Source organism: Chiloscyllium plagiosum, unplaced genomic scaffold, assembly GCF_037043375.1.
Source record: "Chiloscyllium plagiosum isolate Xiang-an unplaced genomic scaffold, Cpla_swu_hap1 HiC_scaffold_35, whole genome shotgun sequence".
Lineage (NCBI taxonomy): Eukaryota > Metazoa > Chordata > Chondrichthyes > Orectolobiformes > Hemiscylliidae > Chiloscyllium > Chiloscyllium plagiosum.
Window position 1 is genome coordinate 63646741 of NW_028270173.1, and position 19022 is coordinate 63665762.

At 43.1% G+C, this 19022-nt stretch overlaps 1 protein-coding gene across 5 annotated transcripts; it reads right to left on the reverse strand.

Annotated features, from left to right (window-relative positions):
- Positions 1–7470: 7470 nt before the first annotated feature.
- Positions 7471–16516, reverse strand: LOC122541622 (uncharacterized). 5 transcript variants are annotated; one of them, XM_087979745.1, is made up of 4 exons: positions 16441–16516; positions 14977–15033; positions 12920–13200; positions 7471–12467 (listed from the first exon to the last, which is right to left on the reverse strand). In XM_087979745.1, the coding sequence occupies exon 4, from the start codon at positions 12432–12434 to the stop codon at positions 11529–11531; it is 906 nt and encodes a 301-aa protein (XP_087835871.1). In that variant the 5' UTR covers positions 12435–12467; positions 12920–13200; positions 14977–15033; positions 16441–16516; the 3' UTR covers positions 7471–11528. The 5 variants fall into 5 exon arrangements, with proteins under 5 accessions (XP_087835871.1, XP_043534461.2, XP_043534459.2 ...); XM_043678526.2 differs by lacking the exon at positions 16441–16516 and having other exon boundaries at positions 7471–12462; positions 14977–15159; XM_043678524.2 differs by lacking the exon at positions 16441–16516 and having other exon boundaries at positions 14977–15157.
- Between the last annotated feature and the right edge of the window lie 2506 nt (positions 16517–19022).

A 19022-nucleotide genomic window follows, 5' to 3' on the forward strand; every position in this document is an offset into this window, starting at 1 on the left:
ATGTTAAAGCGGACCTCCTGTTACTGCAGGAGTTTGGGAAACCACACCCAAGCAGCTGTAGGAATTGGTTGTGCTTGTTGGCCCATTTGCCTTTGATTTGAATGGGGTGAAGCGCTTGCCATTACTCTGGCCTTAGTATTCTGCTGCGAAGAGGTAACTTCATCATCTCCAATGTTAAGGAGGTGGTAGGCGGGTGCCTCCTTGCAGCAGACGTTGTGTACTGAAACGCTCCCTGAGACTAATTAATGTGTACATACTGGTGTTAAAGAGTGAGTAGCTGGCTGTCCAGCAGCTCCCACTGCTGCTGTTGACATGCACATCAGTCATTCTGGCCAAAGAATTCAACTGCATCATCGATGTGGATGGACATCGGGAGGAGCTGACAGCAAACTGGATGTCACTGAATGGAACGTTTAAAGTCGGCAAGCTGCATGACATCTTTAGTCTGCCTGCAAATGAAATGCAACGTAGATGCACCTGGTTGCAGCCAGACAGGTCTATCTGCTCAAGGATTGATTTCCTGTTTGTGTCCTGAGCATTCTTGGCCAGATCCGCCAACATCTCTGACCACAGCCTCTTGCTGGCTGACTGTCACCTCCAGGATGTCCCATGGGCTAGCAAGGGAATGTGGAAGCTAAACAAAAACCCTTTCACCCTTGAACACAGAGAGGAGCTCAAAAGGGATCTCACAAGTTGGAAAACCACAAAACCCTTTTTGCTTCTCCAGCAGACTGGTGGGAGACAGTCAAGAGAATATCAAGAGGTTCTTCATTCTCTAATGTGTTCAGAAGCAAGAGAGAAAGACAGAGAGAGATGGGTAAAATTGTCAAAACTCCAGAAAAGCATGCAGAACCTACTCCTGCTGTAGGTGATCAAGATTGATGATGCAGTTGAATCACAAATTCTCTACAGGGTGAAAAGAGGCCATTCAGCCGACACCAACCCTCCCTTCTCCCATTACCATGGCTAATCCATCTAGCCTCCACACCATGGTCAATTTAATATGGCCTAATTTACAAACTTGCGCATCTTTGGGCTGTGGGAGGAAACTGGAGCACCCAGAGGAAATCCACACAGTCACAGGGAGAATATGCAAACTCCACGCGCACACAAATATCCAGGGCTGGAATTGAACCCAGCTATCTAGCACTGTGCAAATGTGGGGACACCAACACTGCACCACAACAATGTAGCATGCCTTCACTGGAGTGTCAGCCTTGACTTTAAGATATTTTTAATCAAACTATGAGACTCACTTCTGGAGCAGGTGGGATAGGCTGGGACTGTTTTCCCTGGTGTGTTGGAGGCTGAGGGGTGACCTTATAGAGGTTTATAAAATCATGAGGGGCATGGTTGGGTAAATAGACAAGGTCTTTTCCCTGGAGTCCAGAACTAAAGGCTGAGATGAGAGAGATTTAAAAGGGACCTAAGGAGCAAACGTTTCATGCAGAGGGTGGTGTGTGAATGGAATGAGCTGCAAGAGGAAGTAGTGGAGGCTGGTACAATTGCAACATTTTAAAGGCATCCATATGGGTGTATACATAGGAATGGTTTACAGGGATCCGGGTCAGATGCTGGCAAATGGGACTAGATTAATTGAGGATATCTGGTCGGCATGGACGAGTTGAACCGAAGGGTCTGTTTCCGTGCTGTGCAACCCTATGACTCTAAATCTGTCAAATGATTTTCATTCCAACTTGGATACAAACTGCAGCTTGTGGAAGCCATGTGTTTTCGCTTTCAAACACTCTTTGTCATCCTGCAAAAGCTGTCACAGATATGATAGTCTGAATGGCCTTCTCCAGTTCTCTCATTCTGGAATGTCCTGAGCAGTAAAGTGCACTATGTTCGATCCACAGAACACCTTACTTCCCCATGCTGATTCAGACAGCATTGTCCTCGCTGTGATATGTACTATACAGAATGTCATTAACAGATCTTCCATTTTGTTGTGTAATATTTTAATGTGCAGATGTGTTCCCTGATTGTGTAAATATGAAGTTTGCCTGACTCTCCACATTCTGTTGGTTCAAACTGATTCTACCCATTGTCACAGAATTGTCACAGAGCAGATAGAGGCCACACAGATACCTATCAGGGCTAGCTCTCCAAGTTGAGTGTCTTTTTCAGTGTCCTTCACTTGCCTTTTCCCTATAATTCTGCGCATTGTTACTTTTTACATAACCCATCTCATTACCTTTTGAATAAATTGACTGGATCGAACCTTCCACTGTCACTGTCAGACAGTGATTTATAGGCACTAACCACTCCCTGTGTCACCTTACTCCCATCTCAGTGAACAGCTTCATTAATCCAACTACACCAGAGTAACAGAGAACAGGAGAAAGTCATTCAGCCCTTCACAGTGTCTCTTCACCAGTGCAACCTTGACCCCTGTATGAATAAACGTCACGTGAGATGTTTATTTCCAAGATTTTTTTTACATGAAGCAGGAAGCTGATCAAAGTGGACTGTACAGAATCGAAAGTCATTTTCATGCAGCTTCGAAGTGGTAATGTGAACAAGAGCAGAGGAGGGTTTCGATTTATTCGCGAAATAAGTCAGACGAGACAGGGACGATCCCGGTTCCCGCCGATAGGGGCCGGCACCTTCAAGTCCAGCACCGCCACGTGACTACGGCCCGGCCTCGCGCGGTCTCACTTTTGAACTCCTGAACGCGGGGCGCCAACTGCCGCATCCCGGGTAAGAACTACAGCTCCCAATAAGTACCGCGGGCTGGCTCACACCATTCTAGACAACAGCCATTCACTGCGCCGGTGCGCTGCCCATATGCAGCATGGGTAATGTAGTTCGGAGTGAGGTTGTGAACGGTTTGGATGAATTAAAGCTGAGTCTCTGTGGGGGTTTTAAACAACCTCAGTGAAGGGGGAGCTTTCTGGGCTTGGGGCTGTAATTCAGTCATGTTTGAGGAGATGGCCTGTCCCTCCCTCCGTCAAACACAGGAAGGCAGTACCAGTGAAAATGTCACCAATATTTTACGTGAGTTTTTGCTGCAATATCGTTGATATTTCTGAAGATTTTGACAAGACTTTAGGACAGGCTGATAAATGTTGACTTTTTTTCCAATTAGAGATATTGCCGTCTGTGTTAAAAAAAAAACATTTTAACACTAATTACAGGACAAATTGTTTTTGGGTGAGTTGCACAGAACATCTTAACATTGTCACATTTGGATTTCCTGAAATGTTAAGTCTGTTGCTAATCAGTTCTGAAGTATTCACTAAAAGTTTAAAGTTCACTACATTTGAGCCTGCACCACCATTTAATGTGATCATGCAAATTTCAGTATCTCCATCCTGCTTTCTGTCCATACCCTGAAAACCCTTTAGCCGCAAGGGCCGCAGCGAACTCCTTGAATATATGCAATGAATTGACCTCAACAGCTTTCTATGGTCAAGAATGTGAGAGATTCACAACTCTGAATGAAGGAATTCTTCCTCACCTCAGCTCTGAATGTGGTGTTCAACTGGGGTGGACAAAGTTAAAAAATCCAACAGGTTTATTTGGAAGTACTAGCTTTCAGAATGCTACCTCTTATTCTTAGACTGTGATCCCTAATTCTGGATTTCCCCAACATCATCCTTCCTGCATGTAGCCTAACCAGTCCCATCAGGATTTTGTATGTTTCGCTGAGATTCCCTTCCCCCCACCTCCAAATCTTCTAAATTCCAGTGAATCAAGACCAGTCGATCCAGTCTTTCATCCCGGGAATCAGTCTGGTGGACCTTCATTGCACTCTTGCAATAGCAAGAATGTCCTTCCTTAGACTAGGAGACCAAAACTACACACAATACTCAAGGCGTGGCCTCACCAAGGCCCTGTATAACTGCAGCAAAGCATCCCAACTCTGATATGCAAATTCTCTCACTATGAAGGCCAGCATACCATTAGCTTTTCTCACTGCCCGCTGCACCTGTCAACCCTCAGCGACTATTCCATCATACATCCAGGTCTCAATATATCTCGCCTTTGTATAAACTGCCACCATTCAGATAATAATCTGCCTTCCTGTTTATGCAGCCCAAAGTGGATAAGCTCACATTTATCCACATTATATTGTATTTCCCAAATATTTGCCTACTCAGCCAACCTGTCCAAGTCACCCTGCAGCCTCTGAGGATCCTCCTCACAGCACACACTGCCACTCAGCTTAATATCATCTGAAAATTTGGAGATATTGCATTCAGTTCCTTTGTCCAAATCATTAATGTATATTGTGAATAGCTGACGTGCCAGCACTGAACCCTGCAAAACCCCACTCGTCACTGCCTACCACTCTGAAAGGGACCAGTTCTCTATCCAGATTAATACATTTGCCTAACCGATAATTACCGAGAACACTTTGAGCTGGGGGGAATGTTAGATCGTACAGTTTCTTTGGGCAGCGATAATTTGAATAATATAGTATTCACTGCAGTAGATGTCACAAGATATTATACAGTCATTCAAGGATATTCTGTGCATTACAGTCTTTGTTGTAAATCTGATTGATGAACTTGTTCAATGTCATTGTATCAAACAATGTCTTTGAAGTAGAATTTGATGTTTAATTGGTTCAGATTTGTTGCATGCTTTGCTCTCAACTGGTCTCAAAGGCTGTTTTCAATTAAGAGCCTTTGTTGCTGGGAGCAGAGAATAGGGAGTTATGAACTTGGAGTGTGAACCAGAAGAGCGGGCAGCCGGAGTGGCGGTGGGGTTATATGGGCCTAGGGACTAGTGTTACGGGTGACAGAGAACAGACGGCTGAGAGGAGAGGGGGGGAAAGTGATGGTGGTGGTGGTGGTGGTCAGCTGGGAGTATAGAGTATTGGAAGCAATGGCATGGAAACCAGGAGGGACCATGGGAGTGGAGGGACCCGGAGCACGAACTGAAGTTGTAGTTATAGCAGCGAGAGAGAGGCAGTAGAGCAGGGGGTGAGAGAGTGAAGGTTGAAAGGGGTGAATGAAGATGGGAAATGAGAAGCAGTTGATGTTTCGCCAGTAATGAAAGGGAGAGTCAGAATTTGACATTTCCAAAGGCAACCTTCTGCGCACTGGAACCTGTGGGGTGGTAGGGGCAAGAAGGAGGCCACAAAGGGTCAGAGTGAGATTGGGAGATGGGAATAGAGTGGGGAGAGATTGAAAGGAGTATGGAGAGGAGAGACAATGATACTGCAAGGTCATGAGATGATGCAGAGATGGGGAGAATTTTTGTATTTGTTATTTATTCACTCACGGGCCAGCATTGAGAATGTGGTGGTGAGCTGCTTTCTTGAAGCACTACAGTCAATGTGCGGTATATCAACCCACAATTCTGCTAGGCAGGGAGTTCCAGGATTTTGACCCAGCGACAGTGAAACAACAGCAATATTTTTCAGGAAGATAATTGGTTGGAGGGGAACTTGCAAGTGTGGTGGTGTTCCAGTGTGTCTGCTTCCCTTATCCTTCTAGATGGAAATGATCATGGGTTCCGAATGTGCTATCTAAGGAACTTTGATGAATTTCAAATTCATCTAGTACACACTGCTGCTACTAAGCTTCGGTGGTTAAGGGAGTGAATGTTTGTAAATGCACTGTCAATCAAAAACTGCTTTGTCCTGGATGGTGTCAAGCTTCTTGAGTTTTGTTTGGAGCTGCACCCATCCAGGCAAGTGATGAGTATTCCATCACTCTTCTGACCTGTGGCTTATACATGATGGACAGACTTTGTGGAGTCAGGAGCTGAGTGATATGCTGCAAAAGTCCTTAACCCTGACTTGCTTTTGTTACCACAGCGTTTATTTCACTCGTTCACTGCAGTTTATGGTCAGTGTAACCCCTGGGATTATGATAGTGGGGAATTCAGTGATGGTGACACAATTGAATGTTAAGGGGTGATAGTTAGATTCTGTTGTTTTGGAGATGGCCATTGACTGGCACTTGTGTGTGATGTGAGTATTATTTGCCACTTGTTCAATTCTTGTTGCATTTGAACATGGACTGCTGAATGGTGCTGAATATTGTGTAACCATCATGGAGGCCAAGGACACTACCCTGAGGAACTCCTGCAGAGATGTCCTGGAGATGACTGAGCTCCAACACCCACAATCATTTTCCTATCTGCCATATATGCCTCCCAAGTGGAAAATTTGACCCCAATATCTATTGATTCCAGTTTTGCTGGGGCTCCTTGATGCTGCATTTGGTCAAATGAACTCTTAACATAAAGCACTGTCACTCTTGCTTCATGTCTGGAATTCAGTTCTTTTGTCCATGTTTGAACAAAGCCTATAATGAAGTCAGGAGCTGAGTGGCCCTGATGGAATCCAAAATGGACATCACTGAACAGGTTATTGCTAAGCGGCACTGTTCATGACACCTTTCACCATCTTAATAATAATTAAAAGTAGAGTGATAGGACGGTAATTGGGTTGGATTTGTCATGCTTGTTATGTATATTTTCCACATTGTCGGGTAGATGGCAAATTAGACTAGCTCTGTTTAGGAGATGGACAAACAATGTCAAAGGGCCTGTTTCTGTGCTGGATGATTCTCCAACTATACAGACCAACGAGCTGATTTCATTTCCACAAGATCAGGAAACAGGATAAAAACAATGTACCCAGACATTGGTCTCCATCAAATCAGATTCCATTCACCTTTCCTGTACAGATAGATTTCAAATTGGAAAGTCACTTCTGAGCACTGACCCAGCCCTTTGATCAGTCACAATGAGTAATTGCTGAAGAACCAAAAGGAACTCTGCACCTCCTAAATAATTATATCTCAGGCCCTTCCAACCCTGTTTTTTTTATGTAGACCCACCCCCTCACCTTTAGTGGTTTACATTTGCCTTTAATCATCTTCACACATAATTTATTCAATTGGAAAATATGGGGTTTTTTAGCTTGTGGTTAATAGATAGAAGTAAAATACTGCAGTGATTTGGCGATGGGTAAAAATATTCAGTTGTGTGTAAGAGCATATTTAAAAATAGATCAGAAGGGCTCTTGAGCTGCCATGGTAGTGTCCCAACCTCTAGGCCTGGAGGCTTAGGTTCAAGTCCCACCTTCTCCAGAGATGTACAATAACATTTCTGAATAGGTTGATTAGAAAATGTTGAAAAGCAATTGTCAGGATGTGGTTACGTTTAGGAACTCTTGCACATTGAGATCCATTGTGAAGTCTCAAAGATGGTTGATAAGGTGTCTTAGTTAATGTGAGATTGTCCAGAGATAATCTCATAGCCACAGGATGTCTAATTGTTAACTTTGTTGGATGTTTATGTAATTAAGTAGTATTGTGATTGGCTTGTAACCAGCCAGGATGGGCTGAAGTAAAGGTTTCGGAAGTGTTTAATTTGCTTTGTTTGGTAGTGAAGCCGAGTGACTTGCTCCGTGCCAGTGTAAAACAAACCATTTTCTGATTGGAAAGGGTCTAGATATCAAGGGATTTGTCTGAGTAATTCTTCACTAATGAAACACAATCATCAGAAAGTCAGCACTCTTTTTATTCTCATCTAAAATCAGGTCATTTCTATTGTTCATACCAGCTTCCTGGCTGGTGAATTGTAAACCAGTGACAAATATCACAAATGATCAACTTACACTTTGCCATGATCCACTCAGGAAAGAGTGCTGGTCCTCGAGTCTCACTATTTCCAGGGTCTTGACAAAAGGTTAAGATATAATCCAATAACTCAAAGCCCCAGTTTTCCTGTTCAGTGATCTCAGGTTAACAGAAAACAACCAGGTTTTGTACTTAATAGGAAACTACTATGTATTAATTCTATGTATTAATTCAGTTCTAACCTTAGGCAAACAAAATATGAAATATTGTTTAAATTTCTGAATTAATTGTACCTCTTCTTACCTCTGCACACATATAGACAGAGTCAGACAAACAAAAGATCATGATGTTATGGGTGACAAAAACATTTCGGAAACTGAATACCTGTCCAGTGAATTTAACAATGTGACGTGTCTCTTTCCAAGTCCTTCTGATTATCAATCCTCCTTTTTCCAATCGATTGGCTGCAGACACAAGGTAGTTGGTACATTAATTGTTCACTCTCTGTCACTGGTTATAGGTAGCAGTTCATAGGCAAATAGTTATCTTCCAGTTCTTTGTTACTTCTCTGCAAGGACAGACAGCTGCTGTCTTTTGTCTGGAGGCTTACTGCCACTGGTTTGTTCACACACCGGCTGTCCCCCTGCCCAGGAGCCAATCACCGAGTTGTGTGCTGAGTATTCCCGACCTATACAACTGGTCCTGATTGAAAAAACAATCATAAAACAGGCTGTCTCTGGGCTGAACTGGCCTGAATGCACACCCACGGTGTCAATCAGTCACCAGCTGCTTCTCCCACTGTTTGAACAAAGCAACAATATAAATACAGTGAGCGACAAGAACTTGTATTAAAACTGCATCATCTCCTTCTACAGCCTTTGGTTTAAAGCTGTAGCCATTTTCCACTTTGGTCCACGGTCCAAAAATAAAGAAATCTAAAATAACATTGTTTAAAATTCTGGGTGTGATCAATTACAGCCAGTCCAACTGATAAATGCAACAAAAACATGAATAAACTCTTGGCTGTAGCCTGTACTTGTTGCTTGTTTGTTGTGGAATTTTAATGAAGTAAACACTTTTAAACTATGTGACCACTCAATTTCTGTTTTATTTCAGTTTGGTACATTGTGATCTGATTGGCTTCAGTGTGTAAATTCAGTGTGTACTAGAGAACGTCTTCACTCATTTTGCGACATGCTTCTGTTTGAATAAATGACAATGGAAGATATTTGTACAATGACACAGAACCTAAGGAATTACTTGTATGGCTCTGGCAGCAACTGTAATCCATCCCATTCCAGGACTTGAGCTCAAAAGCTCTTGGCTACCACTCTAGTGTAGTACTGAGAAGTGAAATAGTTCCGAGGAAGGATGGGGCAAGGGCATGGAGGAATTTGAAAACAAGCACAAAAACCTCACTAAAACTAACACCAGTCTACCATATAAGTGATTTACATCTCCAGTTTTACTCCTGACACATTATTAGAACTGTGTCTAAACAGAAGAACTTTAATGAATAGTGAATGAAAGCAGAATGATTTATCGGCAGTACTGATTTAAGACAACCTCTTAAAATGACCAATCCAGTTGAGCCCAGGCATTTTACCCCTTTTCACAGCTTCAGGAATTCAGACACAAAGACAACACTGACATCTGCAATTCAAACTAGTTACATTTTAAATCAGATCAAATTTTCAGGTTGACAAGCAATCTGTAGACAGCTTTGGGACTTAAACCCTGAGAAACTGATTTTAGTAGAACACCAATATTGTAAATAATGAACAGCTATCCGTCAGGACTTATCCTGGATTTTTTTTTCTTTATTCATATATGGGATGTGGGCATCACTAGCTAGTAAGTGTTTAGTTGACCCTGAGAAAGTGGTGGTGAGCTACCTTCTTGAACCACTGCAGTTCACCTGTGGATGCCAGTGTTATCACTTGGTCAGGGGTATGACTAGTTCCAGAGCTTGACTCTTCAAACTTCCAGCTGAGGTACAACTTTTGCTGTGGTCTGTGACATTTATTGATATTATGTGGAGTGAATCAAATTAACTGAAAATTGAAATAAAATTATAATAATGTATATGTTAGAAAGCTGAAGTGAAAACAGAAAATACTGGAGAAACTCAGCAGGTGTACTGCATCTGGTAGAGAAAAACAGTTAATATTTCAAGTCCAATATGATTCCTCTTCTGAACCACTCCAGACTCAAAGCGTTCACTGTATTTCTCTCTCCATTGATGCTAGCAGAATTGCTGAGTTTCTCCAGCATTTTCTATTTTTAATTTTATGACTGAGCACAGACCTCTCTGAACTCCCTGAGCTGGTGAATTCTCAACAGATTTTAACAAAGTAAATGTCTCAATAATGGATATCCCAGTAAAGAATCCTATTCTCTTCTGGAAACTAGAAAACTCATCACCATTCATATCTGTTCTTTTCTCGAACAAACACACACCCAATGTACACACGAAGCTGGAATATGCGTCTAATGGTGTGTTATTGTATGTGGCACTCGGGTGCCTGTAGAGAGCACTGCATTATCAGTGGTTTTCTTTTAGGTGACTCTTTAAACCAACGCCCTATCTGCTCTCTTACATAAAGTAACACAGTCCTGTATCACATTTTCAAGTTACCCCTGATGTTCTGGACTGCACTTTTCCCTCAGCCAACACCACAGAAAGACAGATTGTCAGGTACTGTCACAGTGATGTTTGTGGAAGCTGTGTGCATGTTCAGTACAATTATGACTGACCTTCAAAAGTAGCTCATTGTCTGTGGGGACTGCAGACATACGGTTGTTGTCAAAGGTGCTATCAAAGTACAAGTCAATTTTTGACTTAACAGGATTGTAGTAACTTTCTATTCCTGAACAGAAACAGAGTACTTGGTCTAATACAGCATTGTTCGTAATGTGGTCAGAGTAACAAAAAACTATTGATACAAGTGAGCATATTAAGTAAAAGGATTTGTTTTAAATCTCAAAAAGTTTATAACAATTGATTTCATAGTCCCTCAGCCCTGTTAGCACACTACAATCAGGAGAACGTGAACCAGGAAATGATCAGTGAGAATTCCCTGGCCTGGTGAATTCTCAACTGTTTGTGGTGTTGTCGTCACTCTTGTTTGATGTGAGTGAAAGCTACTTCTTGTTCTAAGTCCCAATACCACTGAACATTCTGTACACAATGTTACTCAGTTTGTGTAAACACTCTGGATACAAACATAACGGGTTGTTCTCACTGCATGAGGGTTACTTCAAGTCCTGTTTCACTGACATCACACTGCAGGGTGACTCCATTGTTGACATCATAATCCCTCAGCACTGGTGATGTCATCACTAGTTGTTTGGTGGGAGTGAAAGCTGCTTTTTGTTCTGTGTCCCAGTCCAACTGAACACCCTGCAGTGAGCTCATTACAAACATTAAAACTGAAGTGATCCTCAGCAGGTACTTTTTTTTTAGTGATGTTTGATGATCTGCTCAAAGGTTAAATAACCTTCTTGAAATGACTGGACTGATAGTGGGAGAGGTTTGAGACAGACCCTGCTGAGACCGATACAACTTTGGAATGACTGCTCCCCTCTGTGAACAATGGAGGGTAAACAACACACAGCTCTCAGTGCAATGGGAACGGGTCCAAAATCTGTGTGGCGAAATTTTTATCTGACGAGAAAGGAGGTGAAACAATCCTGACACACATCACATTGGAAGGGTTTGGTGTACCATGTGGATTCACTGATGTTCCAGGAGGTCCAATATTCCAGGTGGTCTGACAACTGTGTAAAGGCTTTATTACAAAACTCACTCCAAAAGGCTTTCTCCCTGTGAGTGTGTTGATGGAGCAGGAGGTACACCAACTGTACAAAGGCAATCACAAAATTGCATCTGACGAATTTGTCCCATGTGAATCACATGGATTTCCAGATGGTTGAAGACATAATGAAAGGTTAATCACAGGCCTCAGACTTGAAGTGTTACTACCCTGTGTGGATCTTCTGATGGAGCAGAAGGTTCCAGGACCTCGAAAACGATTTATCACACACTTCACATGTAAATGGTTTCTCCCCTGTGTGAGTGCGTTGGTGTCTGCGGAGAGTTGATGAATTTGAGAATGATTTGATACACACATCACAAGTGAATGGTTTCTCGCCTGTGTGGACGCGTTGATGTGTGTGTAGGCTTGAAGACTGCGAGAATGATTTGTGACAAACCTTGCAGGTAAATAGTTTATCCCCTGTATGAGTGCTGTGATGCAGCAGGAGTCTTGATGAACTGGGGAATGATTTGTCACATACCTCGCACCGATATGGTTTCTCCCCAGTATGGATGCTTTGATGCCTACGGAGGTTTGATGAATCCGAAAATGATTTATCACAGACTTCACATGTGAATGGCTTGTCCCCTGTGTGAATCCTCTGATGGAGCAGGAGTCTTGATGAATTGGAGAATGATTTGCAACACACCTCGCACTTAAACAACTTCTCCCCTGTGTGAATATGTTGGTGTCTGCGAAGAGTTCCTGAGTGTGTGAATGATTTATCACACACCTCACACTGAAATGGTTTTTCTGCTTTGTGAATGCGTTGGTGTTTGCGGAGGTTTGACGATGACGAGAATGATTTGTTACATACTTCGCACATGAATGGTTTCACCCCTGTATGAATACGCTGGTGTATGTGGAGTTCTGATGATGAGGAGATAGATTTTTCACACATCTCACACGTGAATGCCTTTTTCCCTGTGCAAATGTGCTGATAATTCACCAGGTCTGATTGCCCTCCAAAATCCTGGTTAAATATCTCGCCTTTGAATGGCTTCTCCCTGGTGTACATGTGTTGGTCATCCATCAGCATCAATGCCTTTGACAAAGCTTTGTTGCACATCTCAGTTGAAACTTTCCGTTCCAGGAAACTGTGCTTGTGTAAAAAGAATTGCAACAGATGTACATTTTGTGGAAGAGATTAGATTAGATTACATTACAGTGTGGAAACAGGCCCTTCGGCCCAACAAGTCCACACCGACCCGCCGAAGCGCAACCCACCCATACCCCTACATTTACCCCTTACCTAACACTACGGGAAATTTAGCATGGCCAATTCATCTTACTTGCACGTCTTTGGACTGTGGGAGGAAACCGGAGCACCTGGAGGAAACCCACGCAGACACTGGGAGAACGTGCAAACTCCACACAGTCAGTCGCCTGAGGCGGGAATTGAACCCGGGTCTCTGGCACTGTGAGGCAGCAGTGAGGCACCAGATCTCACCAGTTTGTCAGCCCTCCTCACACACGCCTCACACTTGAACAGCCTGTCACCTCTACGAATGAGTCAGTGCTTCATACAACTCAATGAATGATTGAAGCTCTCACCACACTTGAAGGCGCTCACACTTCTTCCAAGGCTCATCTTGACCATTCACTCACATCCAAACCTTCAGAAAGTCTGGTTCTGACGGAAGGCCCCACACCACTGACCAGTTTCAGATATGCTGATATGTTAAAGTTCCCCTGACCCTGACTGATTTCCTGTGTTAAACAATATGTGAAGTTGTCTCCCAACTATTGTGCAGTTGTCCCTTAGATGATGGTCGGGATCGATCTGTGGTGGTCTATCCTCTCTGTATTTTGTGGTGCAGTACTGTGCAATTCTTCTGTAAAACAGGAAAATGAAACGTTATTTCCCCCAACTCCCTCTCCTCCTTTACTGAAAGGACTGACTCCTCAGTTAGAGACTGTTGCACAGTGAGTGACAGACTGCTGTTCCCTGTGTGGGGGAATCAAATACAAGTCCTTTCGTTTTCCTCATTTGATTTTCACACGCTGTGTTTCCAGCAAGAACACTGGATAGTGACTAGGGCCAGTCGTGTGGCTACTTTTTTCTCTCTGCCCAGACACCATGAGGGTACTATGGAAAAGACATTGGCTGAAGTATAAAATGTGTTATCAATTCACTGATCTTATGTCATCCTCGCAAAAAACAGTTTTAGAATATGTTTCTGTTAAAAGACATTCAAAGGAAATGTTAATAGAATGAAGATTTTGAAAGTTCTCCCTATATTTCTCAAAATTAGTTGAAGAAACCGTGTACAGTAAGTGCTAAAAACCGAGGAAAATGTTGATTCAGTACAGCTGAATAAAGGGTCCTGGATTATCCTGAGAAATTAGGTACACTGCACTCACTCAAATGGCACATCTCAAATTCAGCTCTCAGCCATAGCTATGGTCAAAGCCATCAATTCGAAGTGCAGTCTTTTTGGAAAGGCTGAGGCCTTTAGATAGAATCTTCAAGGAAGGCATTAAAAAGAATTTCAATAAACATGACTCCAGGTTTAGCAGCTGCGATGCTATGGTGTTGGATTAACCATCCAGAGATTGTATGTTCAAATCTAACTATGGAAAGTTCCATATTTAAATTGCATTCAGAAGCAGGCCATTCAGTCCAGTTGTTTACCTTACACTCGAGTCTCCTCTCACCCTCTTCCTCTCAGCCTACCAGCAGATCCTTCTGTTCCTTTCTCCCTCATGTGCTTATCCAGTTTCCCCTTAAAGGGATCTCTGCTGCTCATCTGAACTACTCCTTGCTATAAAGGGGAACTTAATAAGTATGGCTATTAGTTGAATTGAATCAGAGTATAAATGTGAAAACTTTCAAATTGTCCCAAACACCCAAACATTATCCTTCAGGGAAGTGGACCTGCTACAACTGTCTGGTCTACATGTGATTCTGTTCACACACAACATGTCTGATTCCGAACTGCCTGAGCAAACAGTGATTAATAATCACAACAAAGTCAAAAATTACAAAGAAAAGCCTCATGGTGGGAGTGCAGTGCAAATTTACTGGAATAATTCCTGGACTGCAAGAATTACACAATGAGGAGAGGTCAACCAAACTGTGGTTCTGTTCCTAAAACTATTAGAAATTTAGAGTTGATTTGTTTTACAATTATTTTCATTGGTTCGGGAGTCCAGGCCAAATTAGAGGCAGACCTTTCAGAAGTGAAATGAAGAAACAGAAGGGGTGGAAGAACAGTGGACTCACTCCCACAAACTAAATCAATGGGAAATTAATTGTTCGTATTCAATCTGAGACAAAGGTTTGCGAAACTTCAAAGAAAAGCCAGGAATACGAAGTTCAATCACAGATACATCATGATCTCACTGAGTTACGGAATATACTTTGAGGTATAAATCCCTGCCTCTATATACTGCCACTGCAAAAGTCCCTTAGTACTGCAATTTGAATGGGGAAAGAGTCCCTTGGTCTGTGTAAATTGCTGTATCCAGGATAATAACCAATTTCCAATACTCACTTACAAAATTGACTACACTGTATTCCCAGTCTTCGCGATAATAACTAGCTCCCAACACACACAACTCAACATTAGTAAATCAGTAACAATTCTAAGACACTCTGCACCTCTTACCAGATAATTGCTCCTCAACTTCTCACATTCAGGAATGAGGCATCAACAATACGCAGTCTGGAAATCAGAGGGGAATACTTCCATTAAACACACACAATATCCAACGCGCAGCTCCAGTCAAACATTTCAGCACAAAGCACCGAGTAAACAGCTCTCTCAGCTGGATCTTCTCACACAGCATAAGGGACATTTCCACCCCTGACTGCCCACAGGATAGTCAGACTGCCTGAAGATTGGTGTGGATATTATGGCATACAATTTATATAAAAGCTGCTCCTTCACTCACCATCTCCTCACTTGGTTTTCTGTCCCTATAGGAAGTGAACCAGCTCTGGAAGAGGAAACAATGTGCAGAGTGGGTGGGCTCTCTGATTGACGTCTCTCACAGTCAATCCAAATATTTCTGGGGCAACATGAGTTTCCTGAAACTGGGGAAACTGACCGGGGAAATGGAGGTGACTTTGAGCAGCAGATCAGGTGGGGATTTAAACTTGTCGTTGTCCCATCTAAATAAACCCTCACTTATTGCAGCTGATCTCTCAATAAATGACAGATTTTCTACTGTGGGAATAGCATGCTTCATCTTCAGAGGCTTTTAAACTGACATCACCGTAGAGTGTGCATCCTCTGTTGTGCTTGACAGCAGGCCAGAAGATGAGGACCAACAGCATCCAAGGCAGCGATAACATGCAATGGTGGGATCAGCAAATATACATCAGTGAGGGGCAAAGGAGACGGAGGCGCTAGGTGTGACTGAGTATACATGTAGGTGCAGTCACTCAGAGATATGACTGTGACTGTCCAAGCAATTAGAATGATCCGTCACTGCGCAGCAAAACTTTCTGCTATCTTTTCGCCCCTTGTCCGATGAAACGCCCTTTCCAATGACATCTAGCTTGCCCCTCCCTCCACTTGACAAATACCCCTCCTCACGATTTGGAGGTGACATTTTGGGTAACGGAGGCTGGAGATGGGTCATCTGTTTACATGGAATGAAGGGTCGAGGTTTGCTTTTTTGAGACAAAAGACAGCGCGGTGGCTAAGTGATTAGCATTGCCGCCTCAAAGCGCCAGGGGCCCGGATTTGATTCCACCCTCGGGCGACTCTGTGTGGAGTTTGCACGATCTCCCCATATCTGTGTGGGTTTTCTCCGCGTGTTCCTATTTACTCCCATTGTCCAAAGATGTGTAGGTTAGATGGATTGGCCATGCTAAATTGCCTGAAGTTTCTAGATGTACAGCCATACAGGGTTACAGGAATAAGGAAAAGGCTGAAGCTGGGTGGGATGCTCTTCAGAGGGTCAATGTGGATTTGATGGGCCAAGTGGCCTCTACAAAGGGGACTCTACAAAGTGAAAACTGAAGATTTAATGGAACGAGGAACAATGTCTGAAGAAAGACGAATAATGTTAGCTAACACTCTAACTCAGGTCACTTACAATTTCATATTATCATCAAGACTCACCTGCCTCAGATATTGAGATGCTCCCATTTTATCAATCTGCGTGTCACTGGATTCTCCATTTGGCAGCAACACCAGGGTAAATACGGGGAAAGAATCTTCTAGACACAGTACATCTACTGCTGGGAGACCACGCTGCAGTGCAGTCTCACTGAGGAACACCAGAAATTTTTTGAAATGATACTGCATCATAAAATCGTAGAATCCCTACAGCGTGGAATAAGGCTATTTGGCCCATGGCGATCATATCAACCCTCTGAAGATTAACCCACCCAAACCCATTCCCCTACCCTATTACTCTCAATTTACCCGACTAATGCACCTAACCTACACATTCCTGAACACTATGGACAATTTAACCAGGCCACTTCACCTAATGTGCACATCTTTGGATTGTGGGAGGAAACCAGAGCACTTGGAGGAAACCCACGCAGACATGGAGAATCTGCACACTCCACACAGTCATTTGAAGCTGGAATCAAACCCAGATCCCTGGTGCTGTGAGGCAGCACTGCTACCCAATGAGCCAATGTATTTGAACCAGTTGGATTTAGGATTATTGGGTTTTGTTTGATGTGGAGATCCACTATCAATAACTTGTCTGTCGGAAGTTCCTCATTCATGTAATCTCTTTTTCTCCATCAGTTTCAGTTTTCCTGACCTCAGGGTCTTTACGATCTTTCATAACTTCAGGAACCCAAACATTAAGACAACACTGCAGCTCAAACGAGTTCACACTTTAAATCAAATCAAACTTTCAGGATGCCCATTTCTAGAGAGAAAAGCATTCTGTACACAGCCTTGGGACTGAATCATTTCAAAACTGAACCTGTTGGGCAGCACGGTGGCACAGCAGTTAGCACTGCTGCCTCACAGCGCCAAAGACCTGGGTTCAATTCCCGCTTCAGGCGACTGACTGTGTGGAGTTTGCACAGTCTCCCCGTGTCTGCGTGGGTTTCCTCCGGGTGCTCCGGTTTCCTCCCACAGTCCAAAGACATGCAGGTTAGGTGAATTGGCCATGCTAAATTGCCCGTAGTGTTAGGTTAGGGGTATGGGTGGGTTGCGCTTTGGCGGGTCGGTGTGGATTTGTTGGGCCGAAGGGCCTGTTTCCACACTGTAAGTAATCTAGGAAATATTATCTCATGCTGTCAGTTGTGTCTTAGCTCTCATTGTCACCCCTGAGTCAGAAGGTTGTGGATTTAAGTCTCACTCCAAAGACCTGAGCACTGAAGGTTACCTACTCCTGTTTATGGGAGCACATGATTTGTGAAATTAGCTATTTACAACCTTTCACTTCTTGGCTGTCAAGTCACAACTTAGGAGATAAATGCTCTCTCTGAACTTGAAGTTATAAATGCATTTTAGAGTCATACAGCACAGAAACGGACCCTTTGGTCCAATACATCCACCCAACTGGACAACCCAATCTGACCTAGTTGCATTTACCAGCATTTGGCCTATATCCCTCTAAACCCTTCCTATTCATATATGCATCCAAGTGCCTTTTAAATGTTGTAATTGTAGCCACCTCCAACACTTCCCTTGGCTGATTATTACTTACACACATTGCCCTCTGTGTGAAAAGGTTGCCTCAGGTCCTTTTTAAATCTGTTTCCTCTCACTTTAAACCTATGCCCTCCAGCTTTGAACTCCCTCATCCTAGGAAAAGGGTCATAGCTATTCACGGTGCCCCTCGTGATTTTATAAAAGCCGATCAGGTCAACCCTCAGCTTCTGATGCTCAAGAGAGAAAACCCCAGCCTATTTAGTCTCTCTTTATAACTCAAGCCCTCCAGTCCCGGCAACATTCTTGTAAATCTTTTCTTCACCCTCTCAAATTTAACAACATCTTTCCTACAGAAGGGCGATCAGAATTGTATGCAATATTCTAAAAGTGGCCTTACCAATGTTCTGTACAGCCACAAGATGACATCCCAACTCCTGTACTCCATATTCTGATCAAAGAAAGCAAGTGCCTTCTTCATCACCCTGTCTACTTGGGACTCCACTTTCAAGGAAGTATGAACCCCCGAGGTGTATTTGGCAACACTCTCCAGAGTCCACCCAGTAACTGCATAAGTCCTGCCCTGATTTACCTTACCAAAATGCAACACCTCACATTTATCTGTATTAAAGTTAAAAAATTACACAGTATAGTCCAACAGGTTTATTTGGAGGCACTAGCTTTCGAAATGCTGCTTCTTCATCAGATGCTGAGTGTCTCAGTGAAGAGGAACACACCATGCTTAGAAATTAGATGGCTTGGCTTAAGCTAAACAATGAATTCATTGTGTTATAAATCTGTACAGAAGATTCATTGAGCAGACAAACGTAATATTCTACCTCCAAACTCTGAACCAACCAAATTAAGAAAACGTTTGAAAGTGATTCATGATCTTTCCCAGGACATGAAATGAATCTTGGCAGAGTGTAAGGTGAATATATCACATTGTTAAGACATCAAGGTATGAAGGTCTGAGGGAACTCTGGTCTGAAGAGACTCACTCCCACTCCCTCCCCATACTCAGAACAGTAGTCCTCCCAGACAGCAATTTACAAACATTTCCCCATGGTATTAGTCAAACA